The following is a 23,440-nucleotide window of genomic DNA, read 5'->3' on the forward strand; positions in this document are numbered from 1 at the left end:
CCTGCTCTAATTTTCCCCGCTCTCTCTTTTTTTTTTTGGTGTTGTTTTTTGTGTTTTAAAGGATAGGATAGCATGTGTGCTGTGCGTGTGGAGCTTGCGGCTTTCGCCACGCGCTAGAAATAAATTTTGCCCGGCACCCAAACGATTTAATTTGCGGTTTCTGTCACAGACGATGCGCACTCGATTTTCCATTGAAAATTGATAAAACTTATTTGCGGACGGTCTGCCGATAAAAAAAAGGAGGACAACAAACAGGCGATTAAGCAGCGAATCTGATATAAATTCTGTCAGAAAAGAGCATATATTTAAGATAGGTTCGGAGTTTTAATAAAATATATATATTTTTTAATTGTTACTGTAACTTAATAGTATCAAAATATAACAATTTAAATACAAATATATCTTTGAAAATATTATCAAACAATGCAACCGACAGTTGGGAAATCATCACATATTATTTCCGCCGGAGGAAGCAACCAATTGCCTTGCAGTACTCAAAAGTGGATTGCAGGTAGTGGAACCGCAACCACTCGTACTTCAACTCGAAGATGTTAGTTGGTTTCTGTCTGCGATAGGCGTTCATGACGGTCATGGCCCTCAGCCACCGATACCTCAAGACTCTGCTCAGCTTGAGGACCTCATCCAAGCTGCAGCCATATCCATCTCCTTTAAACTCAGATTGCAGCATCCTGTTCATGTGAAGCAGAAACAGTTCGTGGTTCTGTATTAATTCATTTAAATTGGGAAAACCTTGCACTCCGACTTCGTAGGTATTGAAGACCTTCCATAGATTCGTTGAAAATATCAGTATTTTCTTTTCGAATGTGCACACTAATGATTGCTGAAGAGATCTGAAAGCCGTAATCAGTCCGTTTTGATTAACCTTATCCAAGGAAGATATTTTCTCAAGTTGATACCGTGAATAATGCAAATTTAACATCAAACGAAAGCAGATGTTCATCTGCTCAATCTGCTCCTGCCTAATCACTCGGTTCAGAAAAGGATCATAGCTGACCAAAAGGTAAATAAATTCCGGATGTGGTTCTATTATATAAACTTTGAACAGATAACCCAATCTCGGATCCTGTGAAACCAGAATATCACTCAACACATAAGAAGCTTCCATCAACTGGTTTCTTTCCAGTAACTCAAAAAATAACTCAAATTCACTGCGGAAAAGGTCATAGTTCAAGAGGAGGAAAACCGATCGCAGGTGATTTACTTTCTTAGGCATTTGTAACTCATTTTCCAAGTCAGTCATATACGAGTTAACCAACAAGCTACGTCGGTGAAGTAATCTTCTCAGCTCCTGGCAGATAATATCTGATATTGGAGTGTAGGGAGCGCAGGCCTGAAAGTTCCTCACCAACTCATCCACTGAGCAACTAACTAATTGTCGGGGATCTGGTCGAGTTTCCATGTGAAAGGAGTACAACAATCGACGAACTGGATCATTATTGACTTTTTTAAGCTGCTCCAGGATATCAGGGGCATAACTGGTTTCCTCTATCCTCTCTGTTTGATAAGGAGTTAGTTCCTCTATCACCGCTTTCAATAGTTCATTGTGAAGGGATAATCGAGCTGCGTTTCCATGCAACAAGTTGAAGTCACCTATTCTTCGGGCATCATAGAGTGTGGCCACTGCCTCTCTAGATTGATCCATGTGTTGCTGAATGATTTGAAATAGCTTTCCATTTAGAAGTTCGTTTTCTTTGTTGTGTATTTTTCTCAAGGCATATTCCGTTCGTCTTTCGATCAGGAGTCTTTGGTAGGGAAACTCATCGTGCCAGTCTGTGAACTCCCCCGTTGACCACCAGCTGTCGATAAACTGACAATAGGACAGCAGAGAGTGAAGCAATAAGGATGCATTTAAAGATCTCTGAAACTTGGAGTAATTACTATTGGTTATGGCTTTGAACAAAGAGTCCAGAAGTCGCAGGCTCCTCATTGAGGGTTCTCCTTCAGAAATTTGCTTGGCAAGTTCAAAGAGTGTATTTAGTCTTTCCAAGGGAGCACTCGAGGCCTCCAAAAAGTGCTCCAAGGTGGGTTTTTCAATGCCCTTTGTCAGTCTACTCTCAAAATAAACCAGGTATTCAATCACGGGTCGAAGAAGTCTTCGCAGAGCCACAGAGAAAGAAGTTAAGGTCTCCAACCGATCACCAGTTATTCTTTTCGACGTCTGATCCTCAATGAACTGCCTTAAATGCCGCATCTGCTTCACATACTCAAGGATTTTTGCTAAAAAAGGACCCTCATATAACTGGTTAAAGGCACAGGTGTATGTTCCATCCTTTCGTACCTGCAAATCATTATCCAATATCTGAAAATGCCGTTGATCTACAGTTGCGAAAAAACAAATTACTAGTTCCCTCATTAGTTGATGTTCTTCGCTGATTTTTCGCACAGAGGAAAGACTTTTCCTTAGCTGATAAACCAGCCAATCGCCGTAGCCCTGGCTGAAACTGCTGGTAAAGATACGAGGTGGCTGATACACATGAATATCTACCTGCCACCATGGCGAAACGATCCTGGAAAACATATCATTGGTTCCCTTAAAGTAATTGGTCTTTGTGGGTTTCGCTGCGGTGGATTCCACCTGAGTGATGTTCAATTCGAGATCCAATTTAGCATCTTTTGTAGCGAATTCCTCTTTGATTTGGGTTCTATTCAGGTTGGATGTTCCATGGGAGCAATAGCTGTGAAGTGAATTCGTTTGTGGTTCATATAAGGATGAATTTTTATAGGCATCATCCAAGTTGGCTTCAACTTTAGCAGGCAAAACCGAGTGCATCTGATCAGAGGGAACAAGAGTTCTACCTATCAGATTCCTTCTTTCGCTACGATTTGGTTGGGAAGTTAATTGAGTTCTAGAACCATCATATAAATATTCAGATTTGTTGGAGAACGTGAAAGGGGCACTAACTGGTGTTTCACGAGGTGATGTTGCACTATTCGAGATTCCACTTTTGGAAACTCTTCTTCTGATCTCTTCTGCAATAACCTCCGAACTTTCCGTGGCCAAAGTAAGAGCCTCCATGATGTTCTTCCGCTTCTGCTCCATTTCATCCCGATTGTTGTGAACCTCTTTGAAAGCCTTGTAATTCACGCAGAGCATAAAGTCCAAAAGTCTGTACTGAAGATCTTTCTGCTCGTGGTTCACACAGAGTGGGTGGGTTAGAATCACATTGGCCAACTGCTTGAAGGTTTCCCCGTACTTGGGAAGCTGCTCCCAGCGATATCTATCCAAAAAGTGACCCATGGAGAGCATGACGGATTCCGGACAGCACTCCTCGAGGTCGGGATCCTCCAGGTGCTTCTTGGCATAGTTGAGGCAAATCTCGACGATGGCAGAGTCCACATTCTGTCCACTTTCTTCATGCTTTTCCCTGCCTTCGAGTGGCGAATCCAACAGCAATCGCACCAACTGCGGCACATTGCGAGCTATGACTTGCTGGCGCTCGTTCGATTGCATCCCTTTTGAGGATAATATTGTAGAAAAATATATAGATTTAAAAGTACAAACGACAGCTGAGAATTGATAGATACACTGATAAAAAGTATGATCTGTTACAAATGTTGAATAAAACATTTCAGTTAAAATTAGCAAAGATGAATTTCCATAGACCTGTATTTTAATTTATTTAAAAAATTTAAGGCAATGGTTAAGAGTTAAATACTTTTCAAAATTTTCCAAAATAATTATAATCATTGTAATGCTTTAACTCAGCATGCTTAGGTTTTTATATATTTTTGTCTGAATTGAAAACAAAAGAATCCTTGCAATTCTTAATGTCGTATCTATTTCTGCAAATATTTTTCGACTTTAAAGGGATTTACGCAGTGCACAAGTGTCCTGCTTCAATGAAATCGAGAAAAATACGGAGGCAAACAGCTTAGGTTGTTTTCCAATGGCCAGAAACAGGGCGGCTTACAAAATGCTTGAAGAGAATTCAAACATGTAAATTCCTGTGGCATTCAACGAGCAACTGGAGCAGCAAATGGAGGACCTTAGTGACCCACTTGGACATCCGACCCACCGTCTCCCACCACCGGAAAGTACATATGGTTTTGCTTTATTTTATTGTCCGACAAGATAAATACCAAAATATTGAATATGTACCGAAGGGCTGTGGAGAAATGCACAAGGACATGGAGCAGATATTTGGGAGGTGTCCGAAAGGGGAGGGGAAGCAGCTCCTGTCATCTGCTTCCGAGCAATAACTCAAATGCAATCGAGCATTCCTGCTGCAGCAGAGCAAGAAATAAACCCGGCAACCGACTTCTCCCAAGGGTTTCAGTCAAATGAGTAGATCCTTGAATTTAAATTTTTGAATTCTAATAAATTGGTATAGTTTTAGGCTAACATAAATGAACATGGTCCTCTTATTTGTCAGTGACCTCAACATCTTTTGCATAAACTTCAATTCTCTGTCAATAAAAAGTTTTTTCAATTTCCCTGAGAAAGAAAATAAAGCAGAGAAAAACAACATCATATCAGTGAAATCCGCCAATAATTTTTAAATTTACCATTTTGAAAGGGAAAAGTTTGTCAAATATTTGGAAAATATTAATTTGCTGCCAATGCAAACTTTTGGGGGATTTTTTCTTAGCAAGGCGATAGACAACAAATTTGCAGAGGACACTCCACAGAAGGAAAGTTTTTCCAAGGATTGCAAGAGATGAAATCTGCACCAGAAAACAAAAGCCGAAATGTAGAAAAACAGTGAAAACGCTTCGAGGGTAAACTTGCCGGGCCCAGAAACTTTCCGTCGCACTTGGCGAGAAGTAAGCGAAAAACTTAATAAAGATCGTCGTCCTGCAGGACACTCTCCAGAGGCAGGACGCTCGACTGGCGATGGTGACAGCTTTTGGTCAATGGAGAATGGAAAATAGACGACGACGGATGAAGAATGGCGGAGGTTCAGTGCAGTGCGACCGCAGCCTGTCGAAATTAAACCAAACTGAATTTGCACTTACACTTTGGGCAGACGCCTCGGTGGAAGGACTCCCGCAGGACTCTCCCTCTCTCTCTCCTTTCTCTCTCCACTCCACTCCATCCGGCGCCTGTCGAAATTGTCACTTTCGCAATTCCCCCAATAGTTGACTGGTTTCGGCGGTTGGCGGCGTCAAGAAGCGCGTAAGTGACATTTATGCGCCTGCCAACTTGCATCCTGCAACTCCCCAGCTGCGAAACCGCGGTAAACTTTCGCCCAAGGCCAAACGAGGATGCCGCACTCGACCCAAGTTTGTTTTAATAAATACCCCCATTGTCTCCGCCACCTGCCGAACCCAACTGGATACCATCCCATCGCAACCGAACTTCTCAACAATTTACCCGCTCCCATCGACAGTTGGCCAGAAGTTGGCGCAGCACAATGGAGGCAGTCGCCAGGAAACAATCAGCTCTGCCAGAAGCCTCAATCACAGCCATTCCGCGGAATGCAAACGAGAGCTGCTCAGAATTACTCATTTTTATGAACTTTTTCACAGCCCGCCACGATTGTTGCAATTAACGAAAGTTTCCCACTCGAAATAAGCCGAGAAAATGGAATAACGCCGAACGGAGATACCAAGCTGCGAATTGCGAGGTTAAAAAACATAAAGACAAAAGAAGTGCAGTTTGGCGAGTTTGCCCCACTGACAAAATAATTTTTCGCGAACTCATCAAGGATTTCTAGGAAGGTGAACCAACATAAATAGAAAAATACCACAGAAGAAAGGAACATTTTAGCTGATACAAAATAATGTTTCAAAAGGTAACAGAAGAATATGAATAGGTCTTTCGCTTTACAAATGACATTTAAATCTATTGTTTTGAATATTTAGTTAAGCATGTTTTCAAACAAATTAATTTACAAAGGTATGAACATAAAATTCATCTTACAGTCGCTTCACATAAAAGTGCGACTATAATTAAAGCAAGAAGGCAGAAATTATTTCCCTTTGAGTTTCCCTTTTACAGCCTGATGAACTTGAAGATAAAGTTCAACATTTTATGGAGACCACATCGCTCCCTCGAAGTCCGTAAATCTCAGTGCAACTCACCTCTGTCGCTGATGGGCCTCATTTAGCGTAGATTTCTTATCAAGCCACCGGATGTCAGCCGAACTACCTCAGCCCGAACACGTTTTCTATTAATAAACCGCTTTTTGGAGCCACATCACCACATCTGGTCGCCAGGAGCAGGCCACACGAAAAACGCTTCCCGATGCCAAAGGGCAATAACACCTCCCCCGGAATCCCCAACTCCCACATAATTTGGAGCCATGGGCAAAGTTAATTAGTTGTGATTTTTCAAAGAACATTCAAAATCGAAGCGGGCAGCCGAAAACACAAACAACATTGTTGGCCCGCGGCGAAAAGTCGAGGGGTAAACTGCAGCCAGGCGTGGCACATGTTGAGTGTATAAAATTTTGATGAATGTTTTGTTTACAGGGGCACAGCGAACAACACCAGACAACATCTCCCCCTCGCAAGGGGTTGATTACACACGCATTACGTGGGGCATGAGGAAGGGCCAGGAGGTAGTAGGAGGCAACTGCATCTGACGGCATCTGGGATGCGACACACACATATGTGCCTCGGGTGCCGCGGACGCAGATTGGAAATGGAAATTGAATGTGAATTATATCGGATATCCAGACACAAGACAGTCAGGCGATGACCTCACGCCTCTCTGAACTTTACACACAAGGAAATTCTGGGTAATTAAGATTTGGTGCACACAAAGAAATTATCTCCTTTAACCTTTTGTTTAAGTAAAAAATATTTTAAAATATAATTTGTAATCTACTGTACCATAAATTCCCAGTAGTTTAAAGTATTATTAATAAATTACAGATATGTTACACAAAAGTAAGTTTAAGCTTGTAAAAATTGTTTTGAAAGAAGCTACATAAAATGTTCTAAAATAATTATTGATCATTTTGTTTAAAATTATTTTCTTATTAAGTAGTTTTTAAAAAGTCTTTTCAGTGTATTTTTTGAGACGAAAAGCAAAAGCCATAAATTACGCAGCATAAACAGACTGCAACTAATTAACAAGAAAACGCATCATCTGCAGCCGAAACATCCCCGAAATCTTTTCTTGTTCATTTTTCCGGTCTCAACGATTTTCGATTTTCCCACAGCACAGGTGAAAGTGCGTCTGTGTAGGACAAGTTAGAGTAAATTGGCTCAAATTGGAATGGCATGTTAAGTCCCCCGGGTAGCATTTATTTTCCTAATCAAATTTGCCTTTCTTCGGCAGAGCCGAAAATAATAATTTAAATATTTTGGCCTGCGGACATAGGCGGCAGGAAATGGCATTTGGGCAACTGGCTGGCTAACAAGCTAGCCAACAGCATTGGCAAACAAGGAAAAACTGGAGTAAAGCCCTCACAACAATGGGAAAAACTTAACTCTGCCGCGAGCCACGCACACACAAACACAGGCACAAACACAAGCAAACACCCAGGCGATACAAAAGAAGCCGAAATCCCGGGAAGAAATTAGTTTCTCCTCGTCCTGCCCTCTAGCCCCGAGGTCCTTGCAGTTCTGTTCCTCCTGTTTTGCGGCCCAAGCCGTTGTTGCCACTGCCACTGCTGCTACTTCTGCCGCTTCTGCTGCTGCTGCTGATGTTCGTTGTTGTGGGCAGCACACAAAATTGGCAAATACAAGCGGACTTAGGCCACAGGAGCTTTTACTGGCGAAAACAAAAAGCGGCAAATTCCAAAACGGCCGCGGGGCGAAGGGAAAAGCGGCGACAAACACACAAAAAAATGTTCGCAATGCAAAAACTTGTATCGTCGCAAAGGGCGAAAAATGCAGGCCGCAGACAGACGCAAGGAAAAACCCACAAAGTGGGTGCCAACAGGATCGGAAAAGCGGGGAGGGGGGAGGGGTTAAAGTCCTTCGGGGGGGTGGGGCTTTTCTCAGATAATTTGGATTTTTGTGGCCCCGACAGCTATTTAATCGAGTCACAGGACATTTTCTTATTCCAAAGGAGAGCAGTTGCAGTTTTAGCACAACGGAGTAATTTAAGGCTTAGGATTCCTCCCTTTTGATTTCTCTTTGTTTATTGGACATAAATAGTTACAAATACAAAAAGCAAAATACATTCCTAAACTATGGAATTTTCCAAACATTCATCTCATTTTTCATTTGTTTTCCATGAAAACGTTATCTTTGTTATGCCTAAGTCTAGCCAATGTTATCATAGCTTTTTCATGCTCAACTATGAATACAACCCAAACCGAAATTGGGTCCAGCAAAAAAACGACGCAACAAAAGCCCACGTGAAGCCATCGAAGGGGCAACAAAAAATAAGTTCAACAAGATGATGAAATTCCAGCCATGCCGTGGGTGTCCTGGCCATTTCCGCTGTCGTTAGCCTCTGCCAAAGTTTTGGACCACAAACAGAGCCCGGGACAAAACCAGGTGTCGTTATGGCCGCACACGCCAGAAATTTCAATAGCGCAGCGAAAGTTTCATTGACTTGACAGGTGGGTATTTGCCCCATTCCCCCGGCGGCAGCTGTAATTGTTGCCGTTTAAATTCCCATTAAACGCGACTTGGCCTAGGCAAATGGCTCTCACTTGGCCGCCGGCCGGGAAGCTGGCCAGGATGCGAGGCGAAAATATGTCACAGCATTTAAGCCAAGTCGGCAGACAACAACAGACAACAACGGACGCACAAAAGCCCAAGAATCGCCGCTGCTTTTGAAGAGGCCGCCCGCTATTAACAAACCATAAAGTAATTTCTTGCTTTCCTGCACGGAAATTAGACATTTTGTCAAGGGAACACTCACTCCCATTCGAAGGCGAAGAAGCTACCGTCGATGTTGTGCCTTCGGGCCAAGAAAGCCGGGACAACAATGCCAAGAACAATAAACCAAAAGAGCCGGCAGGAATCGGCACGCTGAGAAAAGTGTTTGAGGAAGAAGAAATGAAATTATACTAAACGCGAAAAAGTTTTGTTCACAATTTTCAAGAGAATTATTTAAAAAATGGAAAAGGAAAATATATCTCTAGGGAATACTTGCTCGCAAACAGATTTATTCACTTTCTTGAGCATAATAAAAAATGAGTTACAAAGTAAAAAGAACTGTTTTAGTTACAGTAAGATTGATCATTCCTTTAACTATTGCTCTTACTTATTCAGCTTAAATTGTTGCACTATATTTTTCTGGAAAGTTATATTTCGATTTTAAATATTTATATAATTTTTAATCTTCATTTTACTTCACCCTAAATATTTTTCCCAGTGCCATCAAGTCTTATCAGGGACCTGGATGGACACTGCCTGGCAAGTTGAAAGTGAAAATATTATAATGAAGTATGTTGTTAGCTGTTTCGAGATTTTCAAATGTATCCATCAGATATGGGGTCTCCCATCGACGCGGAGAAGGCAGAACGAACATTTTGTAAGTAAACAAGCAGCGGCGGCAACAAAAGTTTGTCTATTTAAAAAGTTTCGAGCTGCACGAAAGTTATAAAACATGAAAATATTTCTTAATTATTTTTATAAACAAGCAGCCAGCGTCCCAGGCTCACTTGCCCCAGGGGGCGTGGCACCGCCTTGTCCTTGCCCTTGTCCTCGAAAATTTAAAGCAACCCGAACTCTGCGGTGGTCGAACTTCTTTGCAGCGTCCCGGATTTGTTTGTCTTGCTGATTTCTGCCCGAGGTCAGGATTCTGTTTGATTAGCATAAATATGAGTTGAAGCTGGGAAAAAAAGAAAAGGGAAAGCTTCGTCCCTTTAAATGTTGGCAAAATTAATTACGTGGGCAACTCGAAACGGAAAGGAATCCCGAACTGAAGCTCCAGGAAATTCCACCGGCCAAATTGAAATAGTGGCGGGAGTGTATGGAGTGAAATATGAGATGTTAGATGTTAGAGAGACATAAATATTTGGTTAATTAATTGCCCGGTTGTTTGCCAGGGAATTATTGAAATGTTTTTATTCGATATTTTCCTTCCATCCGTGTTCTACTATTTCTCCCTGCAATCCCTTGTCCGAAAAAACCCCCTCTCCTTCGGTCGCAGTAAATTTGATTGCCGTTATCTGCATTTTATTATGCTTTTGCCACCGCAAAAGCGACGCACAGCCATTTTGAAATGGTTTTTGATATACGAGCATGAATATGAAAATGGTTGCCATAAAATCATCCCAAATGGATGAGTGCGGCGGCTGAATATCTGAATATGGAGCGAATATTTTTCGGTTGGTCGGTCGGTCGGGCCCAAAACTTGAAATAAACTAAGCCAATGATTTATAGTTTGCTGGGAGCGAGCAAACAAATTTTGTATGCCAAATGAAATTGTCAATACTTTTTAAGATGGTAAAGCAATGCAAATATTTGCCAATATTTTGATTATTCAATTAGTTGAAAATTTTAAATGGAGTGTGGCTTAGATTGGCTTTAACATGAAAGCCATAATGGAGTTTGATAAATATTCTTTTAAACTGTTGTTTTAGGGAACACAATCAATTATCAATGTAACTTTATGAATTGACAAAATAAAATTATTGTTACCCCAAAAACATTACCTCTCTGTTTGGTTTCCAGTAATAATCACCTGATGATATATGCTGCCTTTGTTTGTTTTTATTTCCTAAAAGCTTTCGCTCTTAACCAATTGCTAGACAATCCTCAATCCCTGCAATAAAACCAACTCTCCCGCAACACGAAAGCAGTTATCCTTAAATATTTATTTGTTGGCCAAATTGAATGTGACGCATTTTAAAGTGCACCATTTGCAGCCATCCGTCGCACGGAGGTTTCCACACGCAGCCAGCGAGTAACATTTCAATTTGCTGCAACAAATGCTCATAATTTATAAATTTTAAATCTATTTCTGCCACCCACACAGGCGACTAGCGACCTGAATGGCGATGGAGCCCACAGTTTGGGAATGTATTGTTGCTGATTTATCGCGAACCGCAGTCAACGTTGCCATTGTCTGCGTTTTTGGCACTGTTAACCCGATTTTCCACTTTTCATGCGACAACGTTGAATGTAAGAGGGCGGGCAACCCAAATACCCAACCACCGCCCAACCAACCCAACCAACCAAGCAACCATCGGTGGCACACAGGATGATTATGTTTACGCTGCGCCACCGCTAATGTGGAGCACGTCCCGGCCAAGTCACGTCACCTAGAAAACTCCGCGATTCGGGCCAAGACAATGACAGCAGAACGCGAACGTGGACGCGAACGCATCGGGAAACGAGATCACGTCTGGGGACCGTGCGAGATTTCTTGCAATTTCATATGGCTGCTATCGAGGAACTATCTTTCAATTAAATTCCTATGCGGCAAGAGGATTTCATTTCTCCGCCGCGTTTCTCCTCCATCTGCTCGGTGGTTCGATTTCGATCGCAGATTCCGGCACGTTGCCCCAAAACTAATTTACCCCCTCTTAACTTTGGCAATAATAACTGCTGAAATACTGCAGACCGAGGGTTTGCACCTTAATTTGATTGCGAAATTGCCAAGCTTCGCCCGGGCGATGAGCAGGAAAATATTTTCATTGCATTTTTGCGCTTGTCGAGTATCATTGGAAGCTCTTTTACATAAATTTTCCCCGCCATAAACAAATATTTTTCGGTCACGGGCGATGTTTTTGGGGACACCGACGCTTTGTCGCAGTTTTCAACTTCATTTAATTTAATTTATTTTTCAGCAGTTTGGTAATTTATGTAACAACTTTCTGGCTGCCGCTGCTGGTTGCCCTCTTATTTGAAACTAATTTGCATAAAGCGAACGTCAAGTGTTTCGGCTCCTACCTAACACATATGTGCCAAAAAAGAGGAGCCAGTGAGGCCGTGAGGCAGAGTTTATAAAGCAACAGGATCCGAATCCGAATTGCCATAAATTGCGCCTTGATGACTCTTTTGAAAAGGGCCCGAGACTCGCAATTCGATTTCATTTTTATGGCGCATAAATTATTCAGAGTTTGTCTATAGTCTATAAAATGTTGAGCTTCGTTGGGCCAGCACTAAACAGGACATCATTCCGTTGACCCCGCAACAATAACAAGGATCCACGGAGCAATGGCTGACCTTGTATCCCTTTTCTTTCGTTTTTTTTTCTAAATAGACAATTTGCCCCATCTTTACGCACTATTGTTTTGTATTCTCGGGGCGAAAGTCTTCCTTCTTTTCGCCTTCCCCTCCGCTTCGGTGGCATAAAAATCAGTTTAGTCCTGCGACAGCGCCTCGATTTATGCCACGGTCCCTTTGTTGCCCGGATCCCCATTTTTTTTGCGGGCTGCCAACGTTTTTACGACTAAATCGAGAGCCACAAAACGTAACGGCAAATCACTTTTCAGCTTCAACTTTCGCAGAGCAGCATATGGGCAGCGTTTAAAAACAATTGGAGCTTAAAGCGAATGACCAGGACAATGTTGTTGATTGCCTTTAAGAAGTCGTACACCGAATAGTAAATCCCAAGCCAACGCAAGGAGGGGAAACAACCTTTCTACTTCCACTTTCTACTTTCTACTTGGGTAAATTCAATTTAATTTCCATTGGTTTTTAATCCATTTAAGATTTCCTCTGCGCTCTCCATCCGACTTATTGAAAATGCTTCCTCATTGTTTACCCCCCGAGCAGTGCACAAAAACAAATAGAAGTGATGTTGCACTTTTCGTTCGTATTTGCCAAAGCAAAAAGATAAACAAGTCGGGGAAAGAAAAGTGATTGAGTGATTCCAATTAGTTGACTCTGAGTGTGTTGCCATAAATAGGGGGATTTCAATAAAATAAAACCTCTACTTTAAACTCACCAAATATTAAGAACTCTTTCTTATATTTACCAATAATTCACAGTACAGATCCCCACTCTCCATGTATCGCATTTTATTTCAAAAGACATTGTATCTCGCAATCGCTTTGCATTAATATAATAATGTATGAATAAATAAAATTTAATTTTACGGCGAAACTGACAACAGTCCCCAGACAGAAGCGGTAAGAAAAACGGGCCAAAAAATACGAGGGAAATGGGGTTCGGGAAACATGGCAGCCACGGAGAAAGAAAACAGTTTTGTTTGCTTGCCCGTTTGTTGTGTGGCATATTTGAGCGTATTTGCACAAAATACGTGAAATTACGCGAAAAGTTCAGGCAGCTTGTGTCCTGCCAACTGTCCTCGTCCTCAGTGCCACCCGAAAAGGCCACGAGAAAACTTTAGAAGCAAAAGCTAAGTGCCAACGAAAGATGACTGGGTAACTTGTTGTTATTTTGCATTTAATTCCGACGACCTCCGGGGACCAAGTGGCGTATGCGCAATATTTTTACACAACAGCCAAACAAGCTTGTCGGTAAAGACCTTTGTTTAATCTTTGGCACATTGAGAGTGGCCCTTTGCCATCTCACTTTATAAGCGAATTATTAATGAGCTCCTTGCCATATAAGTTAATAATCCGCTGGGCGTAAAAAGTCGAAAGAAAGAGCTTCCCCCAATAAACACAGGAACACTTTACGCCCAAGCCAGGAAATCCCATTTGTCATGCAGCCTGGCCATTTATCAGTTGGCATTTAAAAAGCCATTAAAACCGAATCCGGCGGCAGAAGAATTGAAAAAAGTGAAAAATATATTTTTGTACGCAAAAAAGGAATCTGGCAGCGTGGAACTCGCAGGTTCGGCAGGTTTTCCTTCAGTTCCGATTCGATTCATAATTTAAAAGCCAGCCGATTGCCGGCCCAATGACTTCCATCCGAGTCAGACCAATAAATTAATATAAAAATTCCTCACGCCCAGCCAATAAGTGAACATTGAAGCGTTTTATCGCCCCGGCCAGACTCGCAGGATGGCAAGGATAACGGGGGCCAGCAGTCGCAGGACCACGCAGCCCACGCTTAGTCGCCCACTTGAGATCGTGAGATGTCTGAGATGCCGGCACACTCCAGCCGTTTGCTTTGGACTTGGAACTGGGTGCTAGGAGCTGGGAGTTAGGAGCTAGGAGCTGGAAACTGGGGAACTTGGGAACCCGCACTCGAACTTGGAACCCCGGGAACTTGGCAACTCGGTCCTCGGAGGCCATTGTCGACCACTTGGCAAGACATTTGTGGTATGCGAAAATAGAACATGGCATAAAACGGGGCCAGCTACGACGGCCATTAAACATTTATGGCCAGGCGGAGGAAGCTATTGGTTATTTCATTGTCTGCAAATAAATGTAACAAGTCAAATACCTACGCACACCAATTTTTTTGTACAATGACTGGGGAAGATGGTTGTCTGAATTCGTTTGAATTTTGTTTACCTATACCTTTTAACTGTATTTATTTTTAGAGAATTCTCAACAATAAATACTTCTTGGTTACCTTTCTCTTTCCCAAGTGACTTTTAAATCGTTGCTGGCATCGATTAATTTGTAAAAGTTTAGCCGCCGTCGAGACCGAGTGAGTCTCTTAAATCTGAAGGCAGTGCATAAAAAAGTCAAGAAAGTTTTGCATGTGACCCCGTTGGAGGAAGCCAGCGAAAGGGGCAACTTTGTTAATGGTTTTGTCATAAATTTTAATTCGATTGCATCAGAGCAGACGCTGGGGCTGCCATTCAAACTGGGCATGAAAAATGCATTAGGCGATGCAGCCAGGAGTCGAGGAGCCAGCAGCAAAAGTTTTTGATGGTGCGGTTGGCCGCCAAGACAGGATTCCCCACACACACACACACACCACCAACACACACAAACACAGACAGAAACTGCACACACTTTCGCCTCGGAGAGCAGCCAAACCGCAGACACAGCCGTTGTTTGAAGACTCAATTAATTTATGCAGTGTGAAGTTAAGTTTTCGGCTCGCAGAAGCCTTAAAAATTGCATTCAAGAGAATACGGAGAATACGGCCGAAATGCCCTCAATTACAGCACACAAATGGATGGAGGAGGCGGCAGCGGGATGGAAGATCGACTCCGTTCGGCAGGAAATGCGTTCAATTAATGAATTTTAAATGCGTTCTCATTGTCACTTCCGCACGCAGCAGCAGCAGGCATCGCTTCACCTGCAGCCCACGGCGAACGGTGCGTATGCGTAACGCGTTATTTGCAAGTCAACCACCGAGCCAAGTCAGCGGGCGAGGCAAGCCGGGGCTGATGAAGGATAAAGGACACTACGGAGCCATTATCTCTGCCGTAAGGCATACTGCCACCGGGCATATCAACCGCCAGCCGAAAGTTACAGTGGATTTTTCGGTAATTATTATTTTTAAAAGTAAAAAATATATTGGGGAGCTCTGACAACTTAATGGTTTAAAGACTTGGTATATTTTTATATTTTTTACTTAAAAATCAGTAAACCTTTTTTTGGAGAGCAACAAAATCTCATAAAACGTATGAATCTTTTTACTAGGATAGAACTAGGATGGTTTGAATTTCCTTTAAATCTTTTTCTGAATTTGATATACATTTTATTGAATATATTTTTTAACAATAACTTTTCAATCAATAAATACATTTTGTCCCACTGTACTTGCTGGTGGGAGGCCGTGCGTGCATAGCCTGTAAAAGCCAGGCGCCCACATTAACTACAAGGATAATGTCGCCCGGCGTCCGCCCGCCGGCTGCGGCATGAAAAAATAACAAGAAAATGCCTGGCATCGTTCATTACGAGCCGAGGCTCCGGCTCGGGCTCAGCCCTTTGGCCAGGTGCGTGGATGAGGATGCGACAGGCAGGACAAGCAGGACGAGGCAGGAGCAGAAGGATAACAGGGGCCACAAGACGAGCGACAAGACAAGGCATCCCATCCGAAATGTTTTATTGTCGTAACTGTCGCCCGGCGGCATAATATATAGTCTGGGACATATCCTGGAGCGCGACTTCGCCGCTGACACAAATCACATGCAACCTTTGTGGAGCTGCCCCCCTTTCGCCTTCGGGAAAATTAAGTGGAACAGAAGGGGAGACGAACGGACATTTTTGGTGCTCGCGTACGTGCCCGCATTGGTCCTGTATTTGGACTTGAGTTCCAGGACACCAAATTACGTAAGCTTAAAGGGGGTTTTGGTGCTCTATCTTGCCGGTAAACCATCGCCCTTTGTCTGCGTTTGCCGTCTTCCGTTTGCGTTTTAACAAATGTTTTGTTAGCACCGCCGCTTCCAAGTTTTCCGCTTGCAAAAATTATGCGGAAACGGAAGCGACAAAAGGAAAACCACAATTGGAGGGGCGTCCTGTATGTGAGTGTGTGTGTGTGTGTGTGGTATGTATTCAAGTGTTGTTTGAGTGGCACGTGTCCTGCACAGCCACCCACACACACACACGCACAATCTATATATCCACCTGGACCCACTTTGTCATCAGCCCGAATTAGGACTATTCAATTTTCATTATTAAATAATGCCCAGGCATTGATGCGTACGTGCGGCTCGACAAAATTAAATGCACATCGGAATTTATGGCGCCCGGACGAGATGACAAATAGTGAGTGGCTGATCCCGAGAAGACACAAGGTAAAACTGTAATTAAATTTGTCCAAAATTCGGATGCACATCCTGTTGGCTAAGCAAAGGAGCCGAGCCATAAATCTGGGCACATAAAATCCAGGCCCAAGCCAAACTCACAGCGATAAATCACAACGAAATTCACATAATTTTTATCGGTTTGCACAATTTTGCATGGGCACATACGAGAGAATGCGAAGGTTGGGGGAACTCCACCCACGCTCGAATCGGTTTTCAAGTTAAACGTTTCAATAAAGTCGAGCACCTGTCAATAAATCGAAATTGCCTCTCGTATTATTTTTATCGGCTACGTTTCGTTTACATTGCACAAGATGCTTCACTTTCAGCACAGCCAGCGGCCACGCCTGATGTATATATCCCTGTATATATATATATATATATATATATATATATATATCTATACTCGTATATATCTAAACCACAGACATGAGACTGTATGTAGGTCGGGAAAGCGGAAAAGCGACCTTAGCTATCTCTCACCGCCTCGTCATCGCCATCATTTTCTTCCAGTTGAGCGGATCCTGCGGGTGCCGTCCTCCTTCTCCGCATTCAATCCAATCCCTCTTGTGGTTTTCACTCCCGGCTCTTTGGACTCGAAACTTCTCTTATTTTTTTGGATGGTCGAGCTCGCTTTTAATTCAGTTTTTGGCAATCGAATTGTGGACAGTTTTCATGGCTTTAATTGCGAGGCCGCCTTTGAAGTTGCGCCATTCGATGGCTTTAATTTTAATCCACTTGTGCTTAAAAGCGCCCGAGCTCAATTTTTACGACCGCCTGCCTTATGAAAATTTAATAAGCCGGCAGCGAGGAGAGTGCGCATAATGAGAGTGGCAGCCTGGGCCTGGAAAATCGGGACATGCCAGGACAGACGCCACATCACATCCGAATCTGACTCCTCGGATAAACCGACCGCCCGCCCACATATGTCATGTAAAAAGATTGTTTAACAAGATGGGCCAAGGCGGAGGAAGCTTAAAAATGAAATGCGTTACTCGTTTTCACATGGCTGCCATCGGAGGGGTCACAGTGGACTCAAAACTTGGCAATCTAATTAAATTTCGCTTCAAGAATTCAAAGAACGATAAGTATAATTGAAAAAATCAATTTTCCAACATTTATTGATTATAGGCAAGTAAATAAAATCAGATAGTTTCAGAATGATCTACACTAACAAAATGCAGTTACTAAACTTAATTTTTATGTAATCTGAATAATTTGTAAGATAATTGCTGACTTTAATTTCCTGGCTAAAACTTGAGATAAAAACCCTTAAAAGGCTCCCCACATTTTGGCCCACTGTCTTCATTTCGTCCTTGTGTAAGACGTTGCTCTCGTTGTGCAGAGCCAACAAACAAGCGAAATATTATTTACGAGCTGTCAAATCCCAGTTAACATGCCGTACACAAGGACCAAGGACGTCTTCGCTGTATTTGTGTAGTTGTTTGCTCGATGCGGCCGCATAGTTCGCTAAGAGACAGCTGAAGATGCGCTGCCGCAGTTACAGATACAGATTAACAGCCACGGTACCAGCACACAGATACATTTTCACACACACAGATACTGACACAGATACAGATACAGATACAGGGGAACTGTGCACTGCTCTTACGGCATTCAGAAAGTGTGCCAGGATGTCTGGCCGCAGTCAAACGCCGGATCCTTGGAGCGGACTCGAGCGGAGCGGCATAATAAAATAAAAAAGCATAAATGAAAGCGAGGCCGGGCCACGAAAATAATTTAAATTTATGTACTTGTGCGTATTTATTTGTGCGTTTGGCTTTTATTTCCTCCGCGACGTCTCCTTGATTTGTTTTTCTCGCTCCCACACTCGTCCTTTTCGCCGCTGCCTCCTCTCCCTTTTTCTCTTCCGCTGAGCAACAGCAGAAAGCATTAAATTCAATTTGCTTATGTGAGTATCTGTGTGTCTGCCACTCAGCGTCAGTTACAGCAAACGAGGAGGAAGGGGGAGGGGGAGGGGTGGGAGGCCAAAGGACGAAGGACCAAAGGAGGGACAAGGCCATGCCAATGGCGGCGACCTGTTGTGTTGTTTAAGGAATTACTTAACATGGTAAAAGCATGTGCATGTGTGTGTGAGTACTGCTTATGCATGTATGTGCTTAATAAATATTTCGGTGCGTCCTTTTTTGATTATATACTGGAACAGTTACGAATGGGAAGCACAATTAAGACGGGCATTTAAGCTTGGAGATCCAAGAAATTTTTCAAGAAATAAAATAACTTTTTAAGATCTTTTATTGCAACTTCATAGAAACTTTATTAATATTTATCTAAAATTTGTAAAAATTGTACAATTGGCTATTTTTTCTTGTCCTTTTCATCCTTGCCCTTGGCTTCTTCAGCTTTCTTGACATCTTTTCCCTTTTTGTCATCTCCGGCTTTTACCTCTTTATCACCACCTTTGCTTTCTTTTCATCTTTACCCTTCACATCATTATCCTTGCCTTTTGATTTAGGGTCCATTTTTTTCGCGGCCTCAGAAGCTTTCTTTTGCTCTACCATTTGTTTATATTCGGGTCTTTCAAAAATGTAGTTTTAAATAAACTTAAAATATATAAAAAATAAATCAACTTACAACTCACAAATCGAAGTGGGATCAATATCTATATCAGGCAACACAAATTTGGGAAACTGGAGCATATCGATGCCCTCACCGCCTCCATACTTAAGAGCCAGGCGATCGATGGTTTCTTTAAGTTCCGCCTCGTATTCCGGACCAACATCTACGGGCTTTCCAGTAGGACTCTTAAGTTTGTACTCACGAACCTTGTCCAAAAAAATAGGATAAATGGGATCCTTGTAACGCAAACCAGTCGAAGTGGCAATGCTCCTCCGTAAATATAAACAGGGTCTTAAGACTCGGGAAAACATTTTTGTTTGATTTTAAGTCTCCGTCAGTTCGATATTGTTTCGATTCTAATAAATAAAGTTTTGTGCTGACTATCGCTGCGGTAAGTTGATCGTATATATAAATTTCTGATATCTTAAATACGAATTGTATTTATTTATCAATTATTAAGTAAAGAAGTCCCGTTCCCCAATTATTTTTAATTACTGATAACTGAACGGAACCTTAAACATTTAAAACTTTAAATTCAGTATCTGCCTCGTTCATCAAGCCCCAATTTCGGCTATCGCATCTCAAGTGCTCCTCCTTTGCAGGACGAATTTTTCACGCGCCGTTGCTGCCCATTCTCTTGTATTCCCGAGCGTGTAAGATTTTCTTTCTTCTGTCTGTCTGTCTGTCTCGCCTTATCTCCGCTGGATGTCTGTGTGTGAGTGGGCTTGACAATGCGTGTGCCATCTCGACAAGTTTTTCTCAAAAAGTGAGACAAGTGGAAATCCGTTAAAGAAATACGTGAAACACATAAAGGCGATGATGTTGCTGCTGCTGCTGTTGCTGTTGCTGTTGTTGCTGCCACTGATGTGCACGGCAGCAACATAAATATATTCGCGTGTGTGGACAAAGAAATGTCGTCGGCAGCAAATAAAAATTAATTGAAAAATGTTTATCAAGGACTTTGCATGGGTAAAAATTTAAATGCACAGAGGCCAGGAGAAAGGAGAACTCTGATAATTGATGGGAAGACATGGCTGTGGAAATTATAATTAATATAAATTTTCATCACCCACCCCTGCTGGCAGTGGCAAATAAATGGATCATTGTCGGGTGCGAAATGAGGAATGCGCAGCTTCTAAGCCGAGCTTAATCGGCCATCGCCACATGCGGCTCATTTCAAATGCAGCCAGCACTCACGCTGCGCCTCCCATCCGCCGTCAGAATTAAAATATTCGTATATATATAGCATATATTTTGTGCAAAATATCCACGCTGAACTAAAAATTATGCAAGGCATTAAAAATTTAACAAGCGCTTATCCGCTTAGTGCAACGCCCACAACACGAGCGGGGTTTTCCCCGCTGCGCCAACGTCACTTTCAATATTTAAATTTTGACATTTTGTGCATTTGACGCGGCTACAAACAAGGGGGAAAGAGTGTCGCGGGTCATGGACAATATTGCATCAATGCAAATTGGGCAGAAATAATATGCAAACATTGGCACAAACAGAATGCCAACCTAATTGGCAGCACTAACAAAGTTGCCGTGCATTAGCTACTGCCAAGCGGAGGCAATTCGGAATTACGTGTTTGGAATTGGCCAAGATCCTAATGCAAACGGAAATTTCAATTTTACTTCAAATGAGTTTTTTCAGCCTTATAACTTGTGTAGCATTTCTAGTTCTATTTCATATATTTGGTTTTTTATATTATAGAGTATTTCGAAACCTATCAACATTTGTTCAGTGAATTAAAAAGTTTATTTTTTGCGGGTAACAAGAAATTGTGGAAGTGTTATTGCTTGCATGTGGAGTATTTCAGGGATCTTTTGTCCGCACCGAACGCATGTATCTCAATCTTCATTGCGACTACAGCTGAGGATTAAGCAGTTGTGCGGCGGCAACGCCCCCGCCATTAAAGTAGTTTCCCCTAACTTGGTTAGAATTAATATTTAGCTGAGCGCAACTTTATTTGCAGTTGGCAAATGCTTTAACCTCCCCCCGCCGTCGACAACAAAGTGAGCAAAGTATCCTGCGGTTCCCGTTGCTGCTTCAATTTCTATCTGTGTATCTGTATCTGTGTATCTGTGGGTGTGTGCGGCTTTGTGTGCGTGTTTTAAAATGCAACAGATGCGCCAAATTAATGCGACCATTAAATTGTATTAGCGTGTGCAAAATGTAAAGCGCATTTGCCAGCAGATTGCTCCAGCCAAGTGCGAGTGTATCCGAGGCTGGGAGTCCTGATACTCCTGCCAGTCCTGCCAGTCCTGGTAGTCCTTGCAGTCCTGGGGGAGTGCAAATGCATCCTGCTATCGCCGCACTGGCTGTGCGTTGTACTCGCTGCGAATTTGTGTGTGAATAAACATGAGAGTCGTTGCATTAATGCGCATACAAAAGCCAACAGCGCCGAGTCCTTGCCAGCGTAACAGCTATCCCTGCGTAAAAACAAGGATTTAAATATCCCAAAGGGCATGATGGAGGGGGAGGGCTTTGCCGGGGATAGAGAGCTGCTCAATGCTAAAATATCGCACAGCAGCAGCGGCGTCAAGTTTATGTGGCATGCCACAAAGTACACAGATACACACAACTACAGCGAACGGAAAACAGAACTGCATTTGCCGCCCGCCTTTCGCCTCTGTTTGCGCTTTTCGCTGCGCTCTCATAAGTGCAACTTCAACGCCAACAACGCGGCAGCAAATAAAAATGATAAATACATTTTTAAATAGAGGATAAATAGAAAGGGTTAAATTAAATTTTAGTGTAGTAAACTTAATTGCAATAATGGGAACACATATGCTGTGTTGAAAGCCTAAAAAGTTTTTCATTTTTTCCATTACTTTTAGCTTGCTTTTAAACTGACGAAGTACCATGGTCCTTTTACACAGGAAATAATATTTGAATTGATCATCAAATAAAATAGTTTTTTTGAATGTAGTTATTTTATTTCTGTAGTAAAAGGGTTATAGATCTAAAGATATTGTTTTGTTTTCCTTGAATGGAATTGTTTATTAAATTTCACTTATTTTCTTGAGTGCAGCTCAAAGGACGGCAACTATCAGGCGAACGGAAGTAGTGTGCCAGTTGCAGATATTTATTCATTAGCCATTTGGCATAATTTGTTGCCTGGCTTTGGGCGCTGCTTGCCGCTTGTTTCGTGTTGCAATATTTGCAGTAACAATGGAAGAACTTCGATTGGAAATGGGGTGGTGTGTGGGTGGGTTGGCTGTTGCCACTAATAGGCTTCTAATTGGGCAGTCGCCGCCTTTTTGTTTGCCCTCTTTTTTCCGCCATTATTCGCCGTTTCGGTATTCCAATTAAAATGCATCTGGTGGTGATGTATCTGCACCCCCGCCGCCGGCAGTTGCAAGTAATTTTAGCCACATATTGCCGAAGTGCCGCAAATAGAAGCAGCCGTGATGGAGTTGCCCTTAAGCTGCACGCAGAGCTCATTAGAGCGAACCGAATCTGTGCTTAGTGGGGGGAGTGCAATTGGGTGGTCTGCTCGGTCTGCTCGGCAATGGGATCGGTGGTATGGGGCATTAGATCCATTAACAGTCTGTACCTGCTTGATTATACATTTCGGCCTGCCCGCAGGAAGCTGCAGCTGCAGCTGGCATTGATTTGGATTTCAGCTGGCTGATGCGATTAAACAAAACTCGCTAGTGGGGATTACCTTACTGATTCGGCGGTGAAAGAAACAAGTTTTTATCCAATACATGCATTTTAAGAAATTTATGAAAGTTACTCATATTTTAATGGATTCCTTTTTAACATTTGTCATCTAACATTATTTTGTATTCTAAACATAAACATTGTGGAATGATTTTTTGAACCATTTGTTACTAAGTTGAATCCTTTTAAAAGTTAGACTGTAAATACGCAATGTTTAAAGTTTTATAATTTTTTTAAATATTTTGGAACATTAAATCGCATTTTTTGGGCATATAGCTGTACCATTTTTGAACATCACCCTATTTTAATGTGGATATTTTTCCCGTGCACTGAATTTTCTCTTCGGAATCGGGCCGTGTTTATGCCCCACGCCTGTTGCGGTCGTAATTATATTAATGAACACATGCCCTGCTCACACCCAGAGCCACAGCCATGCACATATCCAATTCCACACCCACAGCCATGCAGGCGGATTGTATCTCACGGATGCCGAGATGCGGCGGACAAAGCACTGTGCATATATTTGCATAGGAATATTAATGCCATAATTATTTGCCACATGGACACAATGCACAAGATGTATGCAATATTTAGCATGTCAGTTAGTGCCTGCGTGTGGGTGTCCATCTGTGAGTCCACTTTTGCGGCGAGCGTCGTAATTCCAATTGCATTTCGGCCATTCAAGCAGTTCGGCCGACGGTTGCGAAACGCCAACTGCAGCATTGTTGCTGCTGTTTTGGGGTTTTG

The 23,440-nt window shown here is 42.4% G+C and overlaps 2 protein-coding genes across 2 annotated transcripts; both read right to left on the reverse strand.

Annotated features, from left to right (window-relative positions):
* Positions 1-332: 332 nt before the first annotated feature.
* LOC108096146 lies at positions 333-3,472 on the reverse strand. Its single transcript, XM_043207693.1, has 3 exons — positions 2,924-3,472; positions 2,818-2,837; positions 333-2,696 (listed from the first exon to the last, which is right to left on the reverse strand). The coding sequence occupies exons 1-3, from the start codon at positions 3,470-3,472 to the stop codon at positions 455-457; spliced, it is 2,811 nt and encodes a 936-aa protein (XP_043063628.1). The 3' UTR covers positions 333-454.
* Positions 3,473-18,694: 15,222 nt separating this feature from the next.
* On the reverse strand, positions 18,695-19,404 carry LOC108096446 (ATP synthase-coupling factor 6, mitochondrial). Its single transcript, XM_017198050.2, is given in 3 exon segments — positions 18,695-18,865; positions 18,868-18,979; positions 19,037-19,404. Coding segments are annotated over 3 exon segments (513 nt in total). The 5' UTR covers positions 19,333-19,404; the 3' UTR covers positions 18,695-18,760.
* Positions 19,405-23,440: the final 4,036 nt, after the last annotated feature.

This window comes from Drosophila ficusphila, unplaced genomic scaffold (assembly GCF_018152265.1).
Source record: "Drosophila ficusphila isolate 14025-0441.05 unplaced genomic scaffold, ASM1815226v1 contig_106, whole genome shotgun sequence".
Taxonomy (NCBI): Eukaryota; Metazoa; Arthropoda; class Insecta; order Diptera; family Drosophilidae; genus Drosophila; species Drosophila ficusphila.

What these genes read in the sequence shown, in the direction of transcription:
- LOC108096146 (XM_043207693.1), bottom strand. Translation starts at nt 3,472, where the DNA reads ATGCAATCGAACGAGCGCCAGCAAGTCATAGCTCGCAATGTGCCGCAG. An exon ending in CATCACCTCGTGAAACACCA is followed by an intron (nt 2,838 to 2,923) that starts GTTAGTGCCCCT and finishes ACCAAATCGTAG; the next exon opens with CGAAAGAAGGAATCTGATAG. An exon ending in CGAAAGAAGGAATCTGATAG is followed by an intron (nt 2,697 to 2,817) that starts GTAGAACTCTTG and finishes TTCACTTCACAG; the next exon opens with CTATTGCTCCCATGGAACAT.